The sequence below is a fragment of the Tricharina praecox genome (assembly GCF_024521635.1).
Source record: "Tricharina praecox strain CBS 144465 chromosome Unknown BZA05scaffold_16, whole genome shotgun sequence".
Classification (NCBI taxonomy): domain Eukaryota; kingdom Fungi; phylum Ascomycota; class Pezizomycetes; order Pezizales; family Pyronemataceae; genus Tricharina; species Tricharina praecox.
In genome coordinates this window covers 530,999-551,238 of record NW_026250418.1, presented here as the reverse complement: position 1 = coordinate 551,238, position 20,240 = coordinate 530,999, and the positions used below count along the sequence as shown (strand labels likewise).

Here is a 20,240-nt window from a genome sequence, read left to right as displayed (position 1 = left end):
GGCGGCGGCACTTCTCCGCCTTTTCGGCAAACTCCCAGCCGTCCGCACGCATCCCACCAATAGCCTTCGCGCCATCGCTCCATCGCTCCCTGCTTGGGAAAGAATCCGGAACAAATGGAACAGAAAAAGAAAAAAGAAAAGAAAAAGAAAAGAAGAAAGACAAAAGAGACAAAAAAAGACACAACCAACAACCAACCAATAAAGAATTTTTTTCGCTTTCGCTTTCTATACGTCCATCGTAACCGTCGTAACCATCGTGATTCGTTTCCACATTTCCATATTCCCCATCGTGACCGTGTGTGCGTTGCGTTGCGCTGTCCTTCATTAATCCCGACCCCCCTCTCTCTCTCTTCGTGGACTCCCGCGTTCGTTGTGTTCGTTCGTAAGTAAGCAAGCAGACACCTACCCCCCCCCCAAAAATCAAAAAACTCCCGGCCGAAAATGCAACAGAAAGAGAAAGAGCGAAAAAAAGAAAAAAAAAGAAGAGTGATCATCATCAATTGGTCTCTGCCAGGCCCAGCACACCAAAGTCGGGCACGTCAGTGTCGCAGTTGAAGTCGCGCTCGTACGCCTTTTGCGGCATGATCTTTGCCGCGATACTCTTCTTGTAGGACCACTGCGGCGAGCTCTCGGTGTCCCAGGTCCAGTACATCCAGCCCCATCCGCGCTCGAACGCATTCATTTGGGCTGATAACAAATCAGTCAGAGTCCGCCATCAATCAGGGGGAGGAATTGCTAGACATACCCTCCGCGAACATCAAGAGGAATTGTCTATACTCGTCCGTGTAGTTGTCAGGATCTCCGTTAGGCATCGTGCAACTGCAGTTCTTGCCGGTCGAGCACTGAGGACTGAGGATCTGCTCGGCTTTGGCATCCACATCCAATTTTCCCTCCCAGCGAGAGCCAACACCGACCTATTCGCACAAATCAGTATGGGACAATGATCGACGGTCCGGGGGAACAGCGCTTACATTATTGAGGTACTCTGTGCAATCCGTATCGGCCTGACCCCATTCACCGACGATAGTCGGACCGAACCTATATTCGTCCGTTAGCGACGTCGCTCGTTTATTACAGGGGAATAAGCCCGTTGTTGTTTCGAAGAATTCACTCACCCGGAGGAGGTATCCATGCTTGCATCCATCTGGTTGCCCCAGTCCTTGCACGCGAAGGAAATCTTCTTGCTATGGGTGAGGGATAATTGCGCCGTGTTGAAGATGACATATTGGTGGACGTCGAGCACCATGCCGTCGAGCCCCGTGAACTCGCCCTTCCAAGTGCCCAACCCTCGGAATCCATCACCGAAGATGATCTTCCCCTCGTAGCCATTGTCGCGCACCACCTTGTACGCTTCCTCGGTCCACGCGATCACTTTATCTGCGTCGAGGAGGATCATCCGCGGCTCGTTGACGAGGCCGTACATGGTGACGATGTTCTTGTAGCGTGGCTGCGAGAAAAACGTCGCGAGCTGCGTGTGGATCTTGAGTGTTCGATTTCCAAACTCCTCGCCTCGATCACCGTTGAGCCACTCCATCCGTCCGAGTCTGCCGCTGTGATTCCAACCGTTCGCTCCTCCCGGCACACTATGCAGGTCGAGCTTCACTCTGAGCCCATACTTCCGTGCCCACTCGATCGCGCGCAGGAGGTATCTCCACGATACCTTCGGCAGGAACGCGTCGTCGTCAAAAACCTCGATAGCCCAGTATCCGAACGGAATGCGAACGTGATCCAGCCCCGCGTCACGGATTTCCTTGAAGGTGTCCTCGTTCACAAAGTCCCTGTAGTGGGTCTCGATCGTCTGCTTCGCGTCCGTCGCCCCAAGCTCCTTGCTGAGCGTGTACTCATCGACGACTCCCCGGCTTGCCGCGTACTTCTTGAAGAACGATGGGGTGATGAACGGCTCGATTAGGAGCCAGCCACCCACATTGACGCCGCGGATAGGCAGTTCGCCGTAAGGGAACGGCTCGTTCAACGGCGGTACATGTTCATTGGCGCGGGTCGTGTCGTCGTAGCTGTCGTAGAGTCCCATGACCGACAGCCCTCCGACGGTTTGGGTGGTGAACGAGGTGTTGAAGCCCGTAGTATCGAGCCAGGTCCATGGATCAAGGTAAGTGTTTTTGTATTCCGACTGGCATCACCGTCAGCACCCCCGCCCTCAAAACCCGCGTGATTCTCCATGAATGGGGCATGCATACCGGAATCGAATTCTTATCCGGCCTTGCGCTCTCCTCTCCCAGCTTCGAAGTACCGCTGTCCGCCGTATTCGCATCCTTCTTCTTCTTCGCCACGACGACCCCAACCGGAATGAGAATGACCAGCAGCAGCACCGTCAAAAGGATCATGATCCCTAATCCGCATCCGTCAGCGCACACTCCCCCAGCACCACCACCAGCAGTAGCAGATGAAAACCGAGTGACTCACAAAAACAGCGACCACACCGCCTCTTCTTCTTCGCAGGCACCTCGCCAGACTCCTCGGAATCCGCCGAAATCGGCCTCTTCTTCTTCTTGCCCTTACCCCCACTCCCACTCCCAACAAGCGCCGCCGCCGCGCCGGCACCCCCACGCCTATGCGAGCGACTCCTCTGCTTCCCCTCTGCCGCGGCGGGCACAGGCACAGGCTTCTTCTTCCGCTTCCCATCGCGCCCTCGGTCCCCGCCCCTGCCCCCGCCCCTCCCCCGCTCCCCCTCCCCCTCGCCGTCATCATCACCAGCCCCATCAACAAGCGTATACCGCGGTTCCGCCGCCGCCCCCCCTCTCACCGCGCCCCCGCCACCCCCGCCGCTCTTCTTCGTCGGGCGCTCACTCCCCACCGCGCGGACCGTGGGCTGCGGCTGCAGCGGCTCATACTCGTGTGCGTGTGCGCGCGACTGCGACTGTGCGCGTGCATTCGTATGTCTCGACCGTGAGCGCGAGTGACCACTTTTCGCCCTCGCCGCCGCCGCTGCCGGTGCCGCCGCTGCCACAATTCTCGTCGTTGTAGTCGTTGTTGTCGTCGTCTTCCGAGGACTCCGCTCGCGCCGGTCGTCGCGCCGGGGGTCGCGAGAGCGCGAGCGAGAGTGGTGCGCGCTCTGGCTTTGGCGATGCGTGCTCTGGCTTTGACGGTGTGTGCTTTGGCGGCGCGTGCTGTGGCGGTGTGATTCTCGTGGACGCTCGACTTCGCCGGAGGAACCGGAGGGGACGGTGTAGGGTGACATTGGCTCGGTCGCGGTGGGGCGAGGAGATGGTTATGGATGGGTTATGGATCTGGATATGGGTATTGAGCTGGATCTGGAGGCCGCACACAAGTCGAGAAGTCAGCGATCAACCCCTCCACAGTCCACAGTATTCCACCTCTGCGCCCCGCCATTCATGCCTCCATGCGGAAGAAAATCTGCACGTAGGAGGTAGGTACGTACAATTCGATGATCGATGATCGACGCGCTCTCGAATGCTTGAATGCTCGAATGCAACCTTTGCCCCCCCCCGCAAAACGCAATATGCAGGACTTGCTCACTGGTTGATAAGAAGTTGTAGAAGACGTAGAAGTACAAGTAGAAGAAGTAGAAGTAGAAGTACACAACTGTACACTACAGTACAACGGAAAGTCAAGAGAAAGGAAAGAACCCCGAAAACGAAATAAAAAGGAGGCAGGCAGGCAGAACGTCCAAGCCGTACTCCACTCTACTGTGATAGATAGGGCGCGGCGGCGGCTCGAGTCTTGACGGCGAACTGACTGAGGCTTGTCGCGCGGTCGGTCGCTCGCAGCAGCCAAGTGTGTTGGCAAGCAACCTGGAGGCTGGTATTTTGCTTTGCTTGGGCTCGCACACGTTACCACGCCAACCCACCCTATCTACTCTAAGGTACTCTAAGTACCCCAGCACCCACCACCTAGCGGCCCCAGCCCAGCCCAGCCAACCGCGCGAGCTGGGCTATTATAGGTGGGCTAGGCTGGCTAAGGAATTGGGATTGGAATGATGACGTTTTTAACCGCCGAGTATAATTACCCTGTATGATAGGGTACGTACCTGCCGAGCCAACCTAATCTCGACTCTCGAGTACCAAGATCGTGAGCGCCGAGCGGTGAGATATACACACAACTCGGATCCGAACGCTGTTTGGACGTCCCGACTTTTCGCTGACTTTCCCCTGCCGCTGTTACATCAGATTTCCGGCCTGGCGGGTTGGCAATGAGATTAATCTACCCTTCATCATATGAAGGTATTCGCAATTCTCTCAGTGGCGCGCCATTTGTGCTCGAATCATAATCAATCATTTGAATCCATTGTTCATCAGGACGTTATACGGTAGCAGAGTATCAGTACAAACACGTCCTATCCCTATCCACGTTCCTATCCACAGCCACATCCACCTCCATTGCCCATACCACTACCACCTCCCACCACCTCCCACCTCGCACCATTGTCCATCATAGATACAGTCGAGTCAGTCAGTAACAATGAAATCGAAATCAAAAAGTAAAAAAGTCGACGACCACAGAGCAGGCAGGCAAGGAAAAAGCTGCTTAAACCAAACCAAACACAACACAACACAACTAGGGGCCAGGAAAGAAAAAAGATAATGCGAATGGATGGAGAAAAATAAAATATAGCGCCTGTAACCCCTTCTAGATATCGTGTACCCAAGTACATACTTGTGTAAATAGGTAGAACCTCACCTCCCCGTCCCCCCGTCCCCCCCCCCCACTCCGTAATTCGTTGTAAACACCTGCGTCGGATTATCTCTCCTCCTGTTCCCCTCCTCGCCCAGTAGCAGTAAGTCGATCGATCAGTAAGTACTTGGAAGAAGAAGAAGTAGCACACCACGGGCCAAATAAAAGAGCAGGATTAAAAATGGGAGACGAAAAAAGGAAAGAATAGTGAAAAAGGAAATCCCGTAAATGGCCAAGCAGACGAAAGCAATATGAAACTTCATTATCAACAACAATGGTGGTGCTTTTGAAAACAGCAGTGGACTGCAATTTCATGCGATGATGACTCGAGCGCCCTCACGGCCTAGCACACCCGGCTCCTGTGGCTTTGGACTCGAAGCTCGACCCTTCCGCTTCATGAATCCAAGCATCCCCGAAGGTTTCGACTTGTTTGGTACCGTGGTCGATTTGTCCGCCAAGGACGACCACGATCCAGCCTCATCCAGAACCACTGATACTCCTCCACCCGCCGACTCGTGTCTCTGACTGCTGCCGCCAGTGCCAATCCTCACAATGTGGTGGTGGGGGTTGTGACTCGGTTCGGCGGGTGCTCGGTGTGGCATCCTCTCGCCGAGATCCAATGGTGGAGATCCAGAGGACGGGGAGCTAGTGATGGATTTTCCAGATTTCTGTGTGGCACTGATGGACACGGCACCCGAGAAATCTTGGCTTTCGGATCGGCAAGGATTGATGGATGGGCGGACCCAATCCGGTGGCGGGCCCACGGATGCCGTCGTGGGATCGACTGTTCCGGCATATCTGGAGTAGCATGTCAGTGAGCAATCTCTTCAATGGACTCCCCAGGGGACCAACTTGTCGTACGCAACGGTGGTGTAATCAAAGGGCTCAAAGAGCGTCTCGATCATCTTATGTAATTCCTCCTCCCGGATCTCCTGCGCAGTCGCGTCTTCCTTCAGTCGCTCCCTGGGCTTCTGCCTCCGTGCTCGTGCTTCCAGCGGAGCCTCTTCTAACAATAACTCCTCGAGATCGTATGTGGCATCAAAGTTGGTCTTATCGCTTGACGGTTTGAAGACGGGCTCAATCTCTTTCCTCTCGAGGGCCTCGAAATCGAGTTCGCGGAAGAAGGGGTGATCCGTGTATGTGCTCCAGCCGGCGGCACCTATTCTCTGCGTGGTGTCGGTGACCAGAAGCTTGCGTATTGCATCCATACATTTCGTCGTCACCGGTGGATCGGTGACGGGCCACCTTGGATTGGCCCTCATGATTTCTTTTCCTAGTGACTCGTGGGTGTCTGCGATGAACGGTCTCTGCAAGTTCGAAAATCAGCATGGTACCACCTCACCCTCCCCCCACCCCCAAATTCCACCCAGCAGCATTGCCATAATACCTTTCCGTATATGCACTCGTAGAAAACAACTCCTAGGGACCACCAATCCACAGCGGTGCCATATCCAGCTCCAGAATACACTTCTGGGGCCAGATAGGCGAGGGTGCCCGACTTGCTGGTCAATGGCCGGTCGGCGTGGAGTTCCGAAGCTACATTCTGCGTCAAATCAGCTTCGATGCCCCATCCGATAAGCGAGGAGGACCGGGCCATACGAAATCGGCCAGATGGACGTGACCGTCGCTATCGAGGAGAATATTGTCCGGCTTGACGTCTCGATGCACAATTCCTCGGCCATGAATGTAGAGGACCGCACACGCCAACTCCGCCATCCAGAACCTGACAGCTTCCTCGGTGAAGGTCTTGCGCGAGATGTGGAACCGCAGATCTCCACCGTTCATCAAGTCGACAACCAAGTACCTGATAGCAGCACATCAGCAAACCGAAGCTGCCCCCGAGCGCGGACCCGGACCAGCACAACATACAAGTATTCAATGTCCTGGAAACTGTATCGCAGATTGCACAGAAACGGATGGCATAGCTGTTCCAACATGCGACGTTCCCGAATGATATTCCGCACGCTCTCCGATCTCACCACTGCGCGTAAGATAGCTTTTAGCGAAACGACCTTCCTTCAGCGCCCATACACTCACAACTCCGCACGTGGCAAGCACACACGACTCACCCTCATCCTTCCTGATATACTTCAGGGCAAACGTCAACCCTGTATCTTTCCGCTCCACGATCCGGACCTTTCCGAAGGCGCCCTTTCCGACGACCCGCAATAATCGGAAGTGGTTGAGATTGACTGGACACGACAACGCAACGCCACGGAGTCAGCAACGACAGGTTCCACACCCAAGCAGAGGGGGTGATACCATCGTATCAGCCCGCTCACGATCTCGATACCGGGAATGTGTGCGCAACAATGCAACCACCTGTCCTCTCTATCTCTCTCTGTCTATCACACCCTCTCTACCACACACTCTCTATCTCTCATTCTCATTCTCGCTCTCTCTACCTCTCTCTCTCGCTCTCTCTCTCTCGAAATTGGAACAACACAGACAGACGGACAGACGGCGGCAAGCAACGCATATGTGGGGGTTGGGGGTAAGGATTCGACCACGAACCTTCATCGGTAAACACTACGGGTTTCCCGTTTGTGTTGCCCATACTGGCGAGAGTAGTTTGGGCGGGCGGGTGAGATTGGGTGGCGGCGGGGGAGGAGGAATGGCGGAAGAAGCCAGAGCGATGGACTGGATGCGTTTGCCGGGGGGGGGGGGGGGGGGGGGGTGGGAGAGATGAGACGTGGGGATTATTTTACTGCAACTGATCGCGGCGCGGCGCGGCGCGGCGTGGAATGGAATGGAATGGGGGTTGGAATAGCCGACTCCGATATAGTAGAGTGCGTGGGATACGATACGGTACGGTACGATACGATATGGGCGATGAGGGGGAGGGTGGGAGGGGGAGGGAATCGGCGATGCGTGAGAGACGAGACGGAGATGGAGACGAGAAACGTGGATGCTCGAAGGCGAGGGAGCGAGCGAACGTGCGTACGTGCAAGCGGGAAGGGCCGAAGGGGGGAGGGTTGTTGAGTACCGAGTTGGAGGCGAGTGGATGTGTGTGTGTGAGTGTGTGAGTGTGTGAGTGTGTGAGTGTGTCGACGAATGGACTGGGCGCCGGGTACGAGCGAGCGATAGCTTCTCTATAGTACGTGCGGATCTTCTCTATGTATGCGGTGGTGTATGTATGTAGGGACGTCGAGGGGGGCGGGCGGGCACCTAGGTGGCTCGAGTTCGCGTCCTTCGTCGTTAGATTTGAGTTAAGCTGGGGCGAGGTAAGGTGAGGGAGGAGTGCATGCAAAGTGGTAGCAGCATCAGCAGCATCAGCATCAGCAGCAGCAGCAGCAGCAGTAGAGTACTACTAGTAGGTAGTGCAGAGTGGAGTGGAGTGTAGGAGAGTCTGGGCTTTTTTTCGCGCGCTCTCTAGACTTTCTCAATTTCTCACTTTTTTTTCTCCTTCTCTTCCGTTCTCTGCTTGCTCACTCAGACAACTCTCGATCTGGGAGAGGAGTTGCGGTTGTCGAGGATGAAACGACTGACTCCGGATCCTTGTCGGGAGTCGGGTCTGGTATGTAGCAGCATCCCAAAGGAGTTGAAGACAATTAATTTCCTCGATTTTGACTGTGGTGGTCATGGAAGTCGGCTTTTCTTTCTTTCTTTTTCTGTTCTTTTTTGTTCTTTTTTTCTTTTTTGGCGCGTGGCCTTGTTGCCATGTTGCCATGCGGGAAAAGGGACGTGGGCATAGAGTGGAGTGTGGAGTATACCACTTGGGTATATAGACTCGATTGTGGCCTGCACCGTTCGAGGGCAACGACTTCTCTCTCGCACAACGCCGACTGCGTGCACTCGACTCAAATCAAAACCGAACCGAATCTAACTCCTCCCTATGTTCACCGCACTCGGCTTCCATTTCTATTGGCCTGTCTGCGTGCTCGCCCACGGCTGACTTTGCCCGCTGCATGAGGACGATGCCTCGTCATCTCCTCGGCAACTGAGAGTCTGAGACCGTGGCCTTGTTCTGGCCGACCACACACAACAATAGAGTAACAACAATAGAGTAACAATAATAGAGTAACAACAACAATAGAGTAACAACAACAATAGAGTAACAACAACAATAGAGTAACAACAACAACGACAAAAACAACAATAACAAACTCGAGCAACCGGCGCAGACCAGACTCATGTGGTGTGGTCAACTGTGAGGTGGGGGGCAGCAGGCAGCAGGCAAAGCAAAGAAAAGAAAGAAAAAAAGGAGCGACGACGACAGTTGCAACTTACAACTTGCAGGGCTGCTAGTTAGCGCTCTAGTAGCTGCTCCTGAGAATTGAAATCACTGCGGAGCAAAGGTACCCAAGATCAACCACACGGCCGAAAACATAATGCCCTGAATAATGCCGTAGAGTCCAGGAGTTGCCATCATGGAGTTGCAATTCTTACACGTGGATTTGAACGCCTTGTACATACCTAGACTATGACTTGGTATGTACGGTACGTGCCCATAGGGATGATGGTACTACCTAGGTATACCATCTACATGCCGAAGTGCCTAAGTACCGGACCTCGCGTCCCCACGATTAAGCACTGACTCCTCACCTACCGGCACTCTAGGTAAGGACCTAGAGTAAGTACTCCACTCCATGTATTTCCCCGAAAGAAAATCCGCACCGGCTCCTGTCCGTGTCCTCTTTTCTTTCTGCAAAGGGGACGGTTGGGCCCGTGGGCCGTAACTACAGTGCTTGTTATTGTTGTTATTATTGTTGTCATTGCTGTCATTGCCGTTGTTGTTGCCATTGTTGTCATCGTCTACATGCGTCAAAATAACAATAAAACCCCCGTCCGGCGTCCGTGGTTGGGGCTCTTTGGAACTTTGAGAGGAAGGAAGCGATTTCCTAATTCGCATGGCGGGTCGGTTCGGGCTAGAGAATGTACACTCTAGAGTAGGGCGGTTTGCCACGAGTTTCTCCTCTTCCACGAGGTGGACTCGTGCTTTCTTATGGGGTTGCTTGGTTATGCACACGGCGGGCGAGGTGGGCGAGAGTGGGCGTACTCTGCATGAGCTAATCCTGTCGTGACCACTGACCACTGACCACTGACCACTGACCAGCCCAGTCCGTCAGGGCGTTTTGTTCCGAGGTCTGGCCGGTTTTTGACGAGCAACCCTGCCCTCCCTCTCCTTCCCGTGGTTCCTCTCGTGGTTCCTCGAGCCCGTCCATTCGATAGGTAGAGTACCGGTACCTGCTAGTACTCTAGTTACTCGATACCCTATGAACGTTGAACAGAGCCAACCACCACAAGCCGAGTCCCGAGTCCCGACACCTCGCGAGTCGCGAGTCGTAAGGCGCAGACCCGGTGAGTGCCATGTGGATGCTGGGTAGGTGGAAGCTTGATCCGCGTAAAGTACCGTGTCTACCGTGTCTAGGTAGGTAATACTAGTACTGCTAGTACTAGATACCTGGTACATATGGTAGGTACCTGGTAGTTGGGGGAGTATTCCGCACCCCTCTCGTCGATGAGTATTGAACAGTGAACATTGAACAGTGAACAGTGAACAGTGAATGCTGTCATGATCCATCGATCTATCAATTCGGCACCGGCAAGAAGCTATGTCGATGACTTGGCGGGACTCCTACATATGCTGACGAGAGCGTCGCCCTGATAGCTACTCCACGGTCCACTATTATCGATTGATGTTTTGGTATTCAACCGGAAGGAGTGAAGGAGTGAAAGAGTGAAATGCCCCAACCTCCACCACGCCGCACGCTCCACAGTCGCCGGATACCGGAAGGTGACGGTCGATCGTCTCCTCGCTGCCCACTGCTCACTGCTCAGATGTCGGATACCTCGACCTTAGTTAAGGCTTACTCTTGGCTTTCCCATGACGGACGGGGGCGATGGACGGGGTGATGGGTACATAGGCTATGTCTCAACCCCACAGGTAGAAAGTACCATACATAGAAAGTACACAACAAAGTACTCGGTTACCTACACTGCACTGCACAGTACTGCACGAGAAACATTCCGGGAAATGCCATCTACCTATCATCTATGTAGAAAATATAGAGTATATTGAGTACATCTTGGCAAGTCGATCCCATTTAGAGTATGTAGAGTGGGTATTGCCCAGCCAGCCAACCATCCAACCAACCAGCCAACCAACCAGTCTCCCGCCGTATCTAAGTACCTATGTAAACCCAAACTACAGTCTCAAAGCCTCAAAGCCTATCATACATAAAGGCTCAAGAACCTTCCATGCCGCGTGTGCCGCGTGGTCGTCGTGTGCATCGTGTGCATCGTGTGCATCGTGTGCATCGTGTGCCGCGTGAGCACCGTGTGCGTCGTGGGCATCGTGTGCATCGTGCGGCTGGAGCCTGGCGAGCACGTCACACGTGGATGAATGAGCGCTCTCTCGTGGCAACCCGTGGAAACTCGTGAAACTCGTGGCAACCCGTGGAACTCGTGGCAACCCGTGGCAAGTCGTGCCGGTCCGACTCGGAATGTCGGGCTCGGAATGTCGGCGGCGGTGTTACGGTAACGGTGAAACATTCTGCTTATGCATGAATGTATACTAATCGTCGGGATTCGGCGGGCGGCGGGCGGTGGTGGTGGTATAGTTGCACTGCACTGTACAATACGGCAGAGCACATAGAACATAGAACATAGCACAGCATATAGAACCTAGAACAGCATATGGAACACAGAACAGCATATGGAAGATGGAACATAGAACATAGCACAGCATATAGAGCACAGAACATAGCATAGAACATAGCACAGAACATAACACAGCATATGGTGACTCGGAGTCAATTCCACGTCTGATTCCACGCCCGATTCCACAGCCGACTCCACGCCCGACGGCAGCGAGTCGGTGGAACAAGGCGGTGAGCTGGGTGAACCGGAGGAGTAGGAGGAGGAACAACATGGCAACGTCGTGTAACAGTAACGCTGATGCGGTTCCTCCAGCTCCATCACACCCGCATGCATGCATGCCGCGGGCGGTCTGTTGCTGCGAGCCATGATCCGTGACCGATTGCGCGCATTCCGGCTGGTCGGGCTGGCCAGCGTTACACTAACACGCAATCATTCCTCTCACTCGACCCATTGAGACTGCACGAGACATTGAATCACATTTATTAACGATTACTATCCCCCTCTTCCTTCCCCCGTTTCCCTAAAAGAACGTCACCCACTTCTTCCCGCCCCTCACCACCTCGGTCCATACCTTGGCAAGGACCCTCCCAACCTGCTCACTAGGATGTAATTCATCGTACCACATGAACGCGTCTCTATCGTCACCCCTATAGGTCCTGCAGCGTGAGTAATCCGCGGTGCAGCCGTAGTTGTATCCCGTGACGTTGAGCGGCGCGGTGCCGTTGAGGTACAGCTCCGGCCGGTGGTAGATATCCGCCAGCAGTGAGTTGGTGTCGAGGATTGCAAGCTTGGAGTTGGGAAGTTGCGACTTGGTGTAGGCCGCGGCGCGGAGACTGAAGATCTCGTTCACGCTGGCGACGGTGGAGGCCATCGTGCTCGATATCGCGGTCATGTTCGTCCCTTTGTTCAACCAGAAACGGCTCGGGCCTGGCTCGGTCGAGTAGAGGGGGGAGAGGTCTGGGTGTGTTAGCACGAACACATAGCATTGTCGTCGGGAGGGGGGGGATCATACCCAGCGGCGCAATATTCAGCAACACGAAGTTCCTCGCACCAAGTTTATGCAGACTCCTTAGCTGTTTCCAGACACATTTCGTATAGTCCACCTCGGTAGCGCCCCTCTTCTGCGCATGATCCATGAACAGGCCTCCGCCCAGATCATTAGTTCCAATCCACAGGCTGACAACCGTCGTCTTCCAGTCCACATCCAGGGCGCCGGACCTCAGATCCGCCGCGAACGCGGGCACCTCGTACCCCTCGACATCGGGGAAGTCGCGGTTGATCGAGCTGAGGAACCGCGGCGTCAGCTCGTTGCTGCAGACGGCGCCGGAGACTGCGTAGTTGTACAGCGTTGCCCCTGTGTAGTACGTCGCGTACCGCGCCCAGCTGTGCCCGCCGGACGCGGACGAGTTCGAGTCCGGTGCTATCCAGCCTACCGGCGGGTTCGTGCCGTTGTGAGCGATTAGGTAGGAGAGCCGCGATTCGTCCGTGTAGCTGGGCACGGTCAGTTACCGGTACCCGTGGCAGGCACGGAAGGGGGGAGCGAGGAGCGGAACGGACCTGTCGCCGAATGCAATGTGCGTCTTGAAGTTGCCGTTCCAGCCCTTCTGCGGAGCGGCGGCGACTGTGGAAGCAGCGGCGAGGAGCGAGAGGGCGAGTGAGAGGATATGCATTGCTGGTGGACGGTCCTTGTTTCGAGTACTTGGCCAATTCCCCAGAGGTAGTGGGGAAGGCACGGCGCAATATAAACCCACTCGATCCCACCCCCTCCATTCCTTTCCCCCGCTCCCGTTCGGGCTTCCCGTAGGCATGTCGGTATGTCGTCAATCATCCGTTGGTGTTGGTACTGGTTGGTACATTGGTGCCGGCTGGAAGGATGCATGGATATATCATACCACCTATAGTAGTGCATAGCAGGTAGCTTAACTACCGTAGAGTAGTTACCTAGAGCGAGCAAGCGATCGTTGACCTTCAGCTCGTCAATTCCGGTCCAACCTGCCTACACACATATCATACCAGGTGCGACTTAAGTACAGTATGCACAGCACGTACCTGAATCACGCCGACCACCCGGAAGATATCGATCAACTCCCGAACTTCTTCAACTGCACATACACACACACACCATACATACATAGTCGCACGCGAGCTGTAGTTCACTATGCTGTGGATGGCCTCGAACAAGGTCCGAATTGACACAACATGGCGTGCGTGCGCGCAACGGGTTGTTTATCCATATTGCACGCACGCTGCACGCATGCATGTATATATCTCTTCGTATACAATAGTATAATATAGAGTAGTGAGTGAGTGCATCCGATTCCAGCTTCCAAAGCAATTGCGGGGTACTAGTTGGAGTGATGTCCTTGTTTTTTGTTTAGTCATCGTATGTAGCATCACTGCTAGTATGTATGACCGGTTCCTCCCCGGCGCCCGCTGGCTTCAACCGCTACTAGAGAGTAATATGGGGTATAGTTATACCGTATGCAACGGATAGCGTAGCGGTAATTATCTGCCTACTTACCCAGACGAGTGATCCCAGATGGCAGGTGTGCATCTCAGTAGAGTATCCACGGGCTCGGACGGCAATGGCCTCCGGCTCCGATCTACGAGCGAGGCTCCGGGTCGGTTGTTAGCGAGATGACAGATCGTGGGGCTTCACCGGGGAAAGGATGGAAGTCCGGTAACTACATTTTACGTTGGTGGTGGGGATTCGGCAGGGGGATGTATGTACTGTGCATAGAGCCGTTTTTTTCCCAAACGGCCCCGGCCCCAGGGACGAGTGTGTGGCTACCCCACATACATACTCTACTCTACTGGTTATATGCACTCATGTGCGTCATAGGTGCTGCTGGGTAAGTACTCTCCATCACCAGAATCACATCGTACATTGGTCCTAGTGGCGAACGGGGAGACGTTCATCATCCCCGGCCGCCGGCATGCCCGCGTCCCCATTTAGAGTGGGTAGGTAGACGGTTCAATTGCCAACCTCCTATCGAACGCAACAAAGCCACGAAACCACCCCAACGCAAATGGATATCTCCCTGGTCGCTATTTGAGTACATATGTAGACAAACAGGCGTCCCCACATTCCACTTCACTCCCCTCTACGAGAAGTAACCAGGCAGCAACCAATCGATCTTCTCCATCGCCTCCCTTCCGACACCTGGGCGGGCGGTGCAATTTGCCCACCTGCTGCCCCCCTCCAGATGCTTCGCATGGACGAGGTCCGCATGCTCCTCCCTGGCGAGCTCCTGGAGCACGGCCGCCATGAGGTGCTTCGCATTCTCGCCGTTGGCGCGCATATTCGCAGTGACAGTGGCGACGGTGACGGGGGGCTCATCGGTCTTCCAGCAGTCGTAATCGGTGCTCATGCAGACCATGGCGTAGGCGATCTCCGCCTCGCGGGCGAGCTTCGCCTCCGGGAGCGCACTCATATTGATGACGCTGCCGCCCCAGGAGCGGTACATCGCGCTCTCGGCACGGGTCGAGAACGCAGGACCCTCCATGCAGATGACTGTTCCGCCGACGTGGAGATGAGCACCGCCGACGCGGGTAGCGACCGCGGCGATGACGTGCGACAGCCCCGCGTCGAACGGGTCCGCGAACCCAACGTGCCCCACAATCCCGCCCTCGAAGAACGTGCTCGCGCGGATCCCCTTGGTGCGGTCGATGATCTGGTCGGGGAGCACGAAGTCGCGCGGCTTGATGTGCCCCTGCAGTGAGCCGACAGCGGAGAACGCCAGGATGCTGCGCACGCCGAGGGACCGCAGCGCGGCGATGTTGGCGCGTCCCGGAACCTCGCTCGGTGTGTATTCGTGGTGCGCGCCGTGGCGAGAGAGGAAGGCGATGGGCGCGCCAGAGGGCGTCTCGAGGATTAGGATCGCGCTGGAGGGCGCGCCCCATGGCGTCGCCACTGTCAGCGAGGCTACTGGCGTGAAGCCTTCGTGTGTGAGCGCTTCGATGCCGGTGCCGCCGATCACGGCGATGCGGACGGCGCCTGCGCACGGTTAGAGGAGTGCAGGATGGGGGAGTAGGGTGATGTGGATCCGTACCCGAGTAGGTGGTTGGGAGAGACATTCTAGGCCGCCGGTAGTAGGGAGGGAGAGTGATGTAGCGGCGATGTAGCGGTTGCGGTCGAGGTCGTGGAGTAAGAGGGAAGCGTAGATGGCGGGGCATCCCGAACCCCACCCTTAGTGCCATTTTTTTCTGCGCCCCACGGATGCAGCGGCGCAGCGTCAGTAATTCATAAATTCACAGGGTCAGGAGTAATCAATATAAATTGCGGGAGCACTGAAAACCGAGATCAAATGATTCAGGTCTGAATGAGGGGTGGGTCAGATCACGCAACTCCGAAGAGCGCAATGTATGGTCAGTTATGATACCTACTCCAATGCAATTTTATAAATACATGGCCGAATCAGCAGCGCCATCACCATCCATGGGTATCATACCCCGAAGAGTGATCCCAGCGTACATAGGATATCCGGATAGCCACATTATGTATGAGGTAGCCGGGACAGCACAATGCTCCTGATCGATCCGTACCACATGAAATCACTCGCCCAAGGATCTGTTGGTATACAACGGCAGTTCGCATTCTTCCTTCTACGTGGTTCTCTGTGCTTAGTGACCTGCCTGCGAACCATTTCCTCCCCTTCCCTTCCTTTCCCTTCCACGGGATCTCCTTATCTGACACCCTCACAGAGGACTCGGACCCTGCACATCGGCCTTCCGTTAGTCACTTGAAATATGGGTTAATGTGTGAATGAATGAATGATGGTGATGACGATGGTGATGATGACGGCGGTCCGCCCGACGCCTGGAAAACACCCACTTGCAACACAGCATTAGAAAAGGGCGCTTTTCGGGCATTATGGCTGTGACGGCGGCTTACAAGGGCAAAACGGGAGGCCGCTTGCTTTCAGGGCCCAAGTGATATCCAGACCCAACACCATCTACTCCGCACGGGATTCCGCAGACAAATCACCACGCAACGAAGCAATAAAACCGCAACATTTCTTCCAAAGCCTGCACCGCAGATAGTGGTATCTATGCCTGCCATAGTTACCTCACCCAACCTCGCCAACTCCAACCTATATAGATACCCGTGAAAGGCCAAAGCCATAGGTCCACTCAAAAGCAAAAGCAAAAGCAAAAGCAAAAGCAAAAGCCACAAAAGCAACCGGAACAAGAGAGAAGCACAAAACAAAACGGAAGGAAGGAAAAAAACGAACACCAGGAAACACCCGTACAACAAAGACAAGACAAAGCCAAGTAGATCTAAACGACCCAAACGCCCATCCCTTTCTCCCCTCATTATTTCACGTCTACTCTACTTGAACTCCTCCATGAAGGCCTCGTGAAACTCCCTCATGCGGTCGACCCAGTCGGTGCCGGGCGGAAGGAACGTAGTGCGGAAGTGCCAGGTACCCTCGGTCTGGCCGAAGCCGCTGCCGGGGACGACACAGATGCCGGTTGCGTCGAGCATACGGAGGCAGTAGTACTCGTCCGGCTTCTTGCCCTCGCTTGCGGCCTTCTCTTGTGCACGCTTTGAGAGCGTGATGGTGGGGAAGATGTACATGGCACCCTGAGGGTCCTGACAGCTGACACCGGTCATACTCTTGAAGGCGGAGTAAAGCGCCTGCGAGCGCTTCTTCAGGCCGTTGTAGATGCCGTCGTACTCCGCCTGGTAGCGCGGGTGGGATTCCTCGCCGACCTTGGGAGGGTTGACCATGAGCTCAACCAGACACTGGCCAATCACGGGAGGGCACAGAGTGATGGAGACCAGCTTGTAAATCTGCGCCTGCACCTCTGGATCGAAGTTGACGAGCTCAAAGTAGCCGCCGCGATGTCCGCACTCGCCGACCATGCCCTTGGACGTGGAATGGAGGGATACGAGCTCGACGTGGCTGTACTTTTCGCCGCCCTTGCGCGCCTGCATGTTGCGGAGGACTTTCTTGAACGAGTGGAACTCGCCACGGTAGACATTAGTCTGGTATACTTCATCCGCCATCACAACAAGGTGCTCTTCAGCAGCCAAGTCCAGAACAGCCTCGATGTCGCCCTCCGAGAGAGAGGCACCGGTGGGATTGCCTGGGTTGATCACGGCGATGCAGCGAACATCAATGCCATCACTTTTGGCCTTTGCGAGCTGTGAGCGGATCAGAGGGACGTTGGTGCTCCACTCGTGGGGCTCGTCGAGGTAGTACGGAACGGCAGTCGCGTTGAGTAGAGCGAGGGTCGCAGTGTAGAGGGGGTACTGCGGGATCGGAATGAGAATTCCGGTCTCGGGACCGCGACAGATGGTGTTGAGGAGGGTATTCACACCGCTCGACGCACCGCCGGTGAGGAAGATGTCGGCGAAGTTGGAGGGATGGCCATCTCTTCCTGGTTAGGTGGGGGGGATTGTCAGCAGGGATTTCAAATAGAGTGGGGGCGGCTGCGGGGGCAGGGCGGGGTATATAGATGGAGTGGGGGAATGGGAATGTGTCATACTCTCGATGAACGCCGCAACCGACTTTCTAATTGCCGCAACACCTTGCGACTGTGAGTACGCTCCCACACTACCGACCTCTTTCAGTAGCGTGCGAGCGCGCGCCTTGACATCCTCGGGGTAGATTCCCTCGGTCTCCAACAACGCGGGATACTCGAGGATGCTGAGCACCTGACGGAAGAAGGTGATGGGCTGCTGGTCGAGCTGTTGGGGGTTCCCAATGTTTGCCGAGATAACCGAGTCGAAGGGGAGACCGTGGCTGGATGGGACATCGCTGTGGGATAGTGTCGCACGATGCTCCTCCGACCTCACCGCAATGGCACCGCGCACAGCATACTCGGCCTTGAGAAGGTTGACGTTGATATTGGTCCCGCTGAGAGCACGGCGTGGGGCGGTGGTTGACATTTGTGATTTCTGAAGGAAGGTGTCTGTGCAAAGAACCGTAAGGATGAGGTGGTCAGTTCAAATAGGTTTGTCAGAGGGGCGATTCGGGGGGATGAAATGGCGGGGGGATATTATATGTAGGAGTAGAAGAGGAGTGTGGGGTGGGGTGGGTGGGGGAGGTGGGTATGAGGTGTGTCTGTCTGTCCTGCAGGGCGGGAGAGGTGGGGGGAATTATGTAGGGCGGAGGATGCGAGAGGTGCTCGTGAAAGTCCGGAACTGAGAGCAAGTGGAGCAACAGGAGTCCCATGCTAGGTAGCGAATCGCCGGGCTAAAGCGGCAAAGTTTCCTCGGATGTGGAGTTGGTTCCCGTGGCCCTGGCCATCCGCGTCCGGAGCTGCACGGGTTCTGCTGGGCGGACTATTGTGGTTACTGTGAGGATGGCTTCATCTGAGGGAGCTTCGTTGGAGCACTCGGTCAGAGCAGCATATCGTGGCCTGTCGAGTAGGTCGACAGTGCTCAGACGGTCCGGAATGCCGCCGCTCCATTATCGTTCCATCGATTGTTTCCAGAACAGACACGACACACGCAGAAGACAGATGGACCGACGGGCGGACAGACGGACAGACAGACGCCGAACTGGGACAGAGAACATCGACGCATATGACATGATGGAAACATAAATCCGAACTTACCAAACCACTCCCTGTTCGCTACACGAAATCCAGCAGCACCACCACCACTACCACCGCCGGCAGCAGCGCGGACCCTGGAACTCAATCTCCCGCCCAGCCGCAGATACCGATATGCCATCACGAATCGCCTGAAAGCTCCGAAATAAAAGAAGAAAAAACTAGATTGACCACAGCCGGCGACCTGGGAGGAAAAAAGATGGATGCGGATGCGAAAGATGTATGTAAAAAGTCCGAGTTCCCGTCGAATTTTCACCTTGGTTTCTCTGGTTCTGAGACACGGTGCGAGTCAGCTTCACACACACACGCGCGCACACCTCGCACGCCTCGCACAGGGACGGGTCGTGCTGTTGTACGCTCCCCGCCCCCGGCCCCCGCAGTCCCTTTCCGTGATCTCGGCGATCACTTATGCGAGACATGCGAGGGTGTGTCGGGGAAAAAAAGAGGAAGGTTGAACGAACGGACGTGGGACGATGATGGCGTGTTGAAACGCGCAAGATGTGGGAAAGGTGTTCGAGTGGAGGAGGTGGTGGAAAGTCTGAGGATGTTGTAGGTAAAAGCTTCTTCGTAAGTAGGGGTTTTGGGGCGAGCAGTGAGGAAATGTGGGGCTTTACTACTTGCTGGCGGGATTGGGACACTCCTACCTAACGATGGGTAGACTCCTCCTCTACGGTCACCCGCCCTTCTATCGGATCTCCGCATGCTCTGTCCTCCGTTCCCATAGGCCACGGTAGTTGATACGGCACGGTATCGCAGCTTCTACTGGAGCTTCAATAGACCGAATTGTCATCCGGAACATGTAAAAGATGGTACGTACCTAATGCATACTTCGTATCTTCACAGGCTGAAATGACGAGCCGCCGAACAGGACTTCGGCGATGAGCGATTAAACCAGGACGCCAACGATCCCACGCGGCGAGTCTTTTTTTGTTGCGCCCCATGCATGCTTGGTCCCCGCATTCACCCCGCGATACTCTACTGTATCTACCGGTACTCGATGGTTAGCCACAAGCAGGTAGGCGCCCTTCTCCGGTTATGTAAAACGGACGCTGCACAGCACACGGCGAGCTTCCGAGCAGCGAGCTTGTAAATACTTGAGTCGTTAGTTCGTGGGTTACGGCTTCCGGCTCAGACGGTTTGCGGTTGGGTCGGCCTGTACATGGGGTACGTACGTAAGCATGGGGGGGCCCCGAATCGCCGCGCCGCCGAGCCGGTCCCGAAGTGTCGATCCGCGCACCCTTGTGCCTACCTGCCTGGGCCCTGCCTGCCTGCCTAGTACCGCATGACGCAGCACGGCCTTGGCTTGCGCAAATCCCGAGGCCCGTCGAGCATGTCATACAGAGCATAGGTACAGATCATACATAAGGCACTTTGTTATGGTGAAGCTTGTTTCTCGCTACCAGAGTGGAGTGGACGAGTTG

At 55.3% G+C, this 20,240-nt stretch overlaps 6 protein-coding genes across 6 annotated transcripts; all 6 read right to left on the bottom strand.

Annotated features, from left to right (window-relative positions):
- Positions 1–496: 496 nt before the first annotated feature.
- On the bottom strand, positions 497–2,029 carry BZA05DRAFT_339104 (glycoside hydrolase superfamily; the record flags this gene model as incomplete). The annotated part of the gene is made up of 4 exons (XM_051480919.1): positions 497–687; positions 746–914; positions 972–1,038; positions 1,116–2,029. 4 exons carry the CDS (start codon positions 2,027–2,029, stop codon positions 497–499), a joined length of 1,341 nt encoding a protein of 446 aa, XP_051338468.1.
- A 2,205-nt stretch (positions 2,030–4,234) lies between these two features.
- Positions 4,235–4,799, bottom strand: BZA05DRAFT_78084 (uncharacterized protein). The gene has a single exon (XM_051488628.1). The coding sequence runs from the start codon at positions 4,628–4,630 to the stop codon at positions 4,331–4,333; it is 300 nt and encodes a 99-aa protein (XP_051338467.1). The 5' UTR covers positions 4,631–4,799; the 3' UTR covers positions 4,235–4,330.
- On the bottom strand, positions 4,796–7,309 carry BZA05DRAFT_78090 (kinase-like domain-containing protein). Its single transcript, XM_051488629.1, has 7 exons — positions 7,165–7,309; positions 6,720–6,842; positions 6,520–6,646; positions 6,250–6,454; positions 6,038–6,193; positions 5,503–5,957; positions 4,796–5,448 (listed from the first exon to the last, which is right to left on the bottom strand). The coding sequence occupies exons 1-7, from the start codon at positions 7,205–7,207 to the stop codon at positions 4,962–4,964; spliced, it is 1,596 nt and encodes a 531-aa protein (XP_051338466.1). The 5' UTR covers positions 7,208–7,309; the 3' UTR covers positions 4,796–4,961.
- A 4,464-nt stretch (positions 7,310–11,773) lies between these two features.
- BZA05DRAFT_445980 (GDSL lipase/acylhydrolase family protein) lies at positions 11,774–12,923 on the bottom strand (the record flags this gene model as incomplete). Its single annotated transcript, XM_051487041.1, has 3 exons — positions 11,774–12,210; positions 12,266–12,744; positions 12,811–12,923. 3 exons carry the CDS (start codon positions 12,921–12,923, stop codon positions 11,774–11,776), a joined length of 1,029 nt encoding a protein of 342 aa, XP_051338465.1.
- A 1,190-nt stretch (positions 12,924–14,113) lies between these two features.
- Positions 14,114–15,608, bottom strand: BZA05DRAFT_401636 (S-methyl-5'-thioadenosine phosphorylase). The gene is made up of 2 exons (XM_051484008.1): positions 15,306–15,608; positions 14,114–15,250 (listed from the first exon to the last, which is right to left on the bottom strand). The coding sequence occupies exons 1-2, from the start codon at positions 15,451–15,453 to the stop codon at positions 14,358–14,360; spliced, it is 1,041 nt and encodes a 346-aa protein (XP_051338464.1). The 5' UTR covers positions 15,454–15,608; the 3' UTR covers positions 14,114–14,357.
- Positions 15,609–16,322: 714 nt separating this feature from the next.
- On the bottom strand, positions 16,323–18,310 carry BZA05DRAFT_77941 (mitochondrial putative alanine aminotransferase). Its single transcript, XM_051488627.1, has 2 exons — positions 17,749–18,310; positions 16,323–17,640 (listed from the first exon to the last, which is right to left on the bottom strand). Exons 1-2 carry the CDS (start codon positions 18,149–18,151, stop codon positions 16,586–16,588), a joined length of 1,458 nt encoding a protein of 485 aa, XP_051338463.1. The 5' UTR covers positions 18,152–18,310; the 3' UTR covers positions 16,323–16,585.
- Between the last annotated feature and the right edge of the window lie 1,930 nt (positions 18,311–20,240).

What these genes read in the sequence shown, in the direction of transcription:
- BZA05DRAFT_77941 (XM_051488627.1), bottom strand. Translation starts at nt 18,151, where the DNA reads ATGTCAACCACCGCCCCACGCCGTGCTCTCAGCGGGACCAATATCAAC. An exon ending in GGTTGCGGCGTTCATCGAGA is followed by an intron (nt 17,641 to 17,748) that starts GTATGACACATT and finishes CCACCTAACCAG; the next exon opens with GAAGAGATGGCCATCCCTCC.
- BZA05DRAFT_401636 (XM_051484008.1), bottom strand. Translation starts at nt 15,453, where the DNA reads ATGGCACTAAGGGTGGGGTTCGGGATGCCCCGCCATCTACGCTTCCCT. An exon ending in TCTCCCAACCACCTACTCGG is followed by an intron (nt 15,251 to 15,305) that starts GTACGGATCCAC and finishes AACCGTGCGCAG; the next exon opens with GCGCCGTCCGCATCGCCGTG.
- BZA05DRAFT_78090 (XM_051488629.1), bottom strand. Translation starts at nt 7,207, where the DNA reads ATGGGCAACACAAACGGGAAACCCGTAGTGTTTACCGATGAAG. An exon ending in CGTAGTGTTTACCGATGAAG is followed by an intron (nt 6,843 to 7,164) that starts GTTCGTGGTCGA and finishes TGTCGTGTCCAG; the next exon opens with TCAATCTCAACCACTTCCGA. An exon ending in TTCCAGGACATTGAATACTT is followed by an intron (nt 6,455 to 6,519) that starts GTATGTTGTGCT and finishes TGCTGCTATCAG; the next exon opens with GTACTTGGTTGTCGACTTGA.
- BZA05DRAFT_78084 (XM_051488628.1), bottom strand. Translation starts at nt 4,630, where the DNA reads ATGTACTTGGGTACACGATATCTAGAAGGGGTTACAGGCGCTATATTT.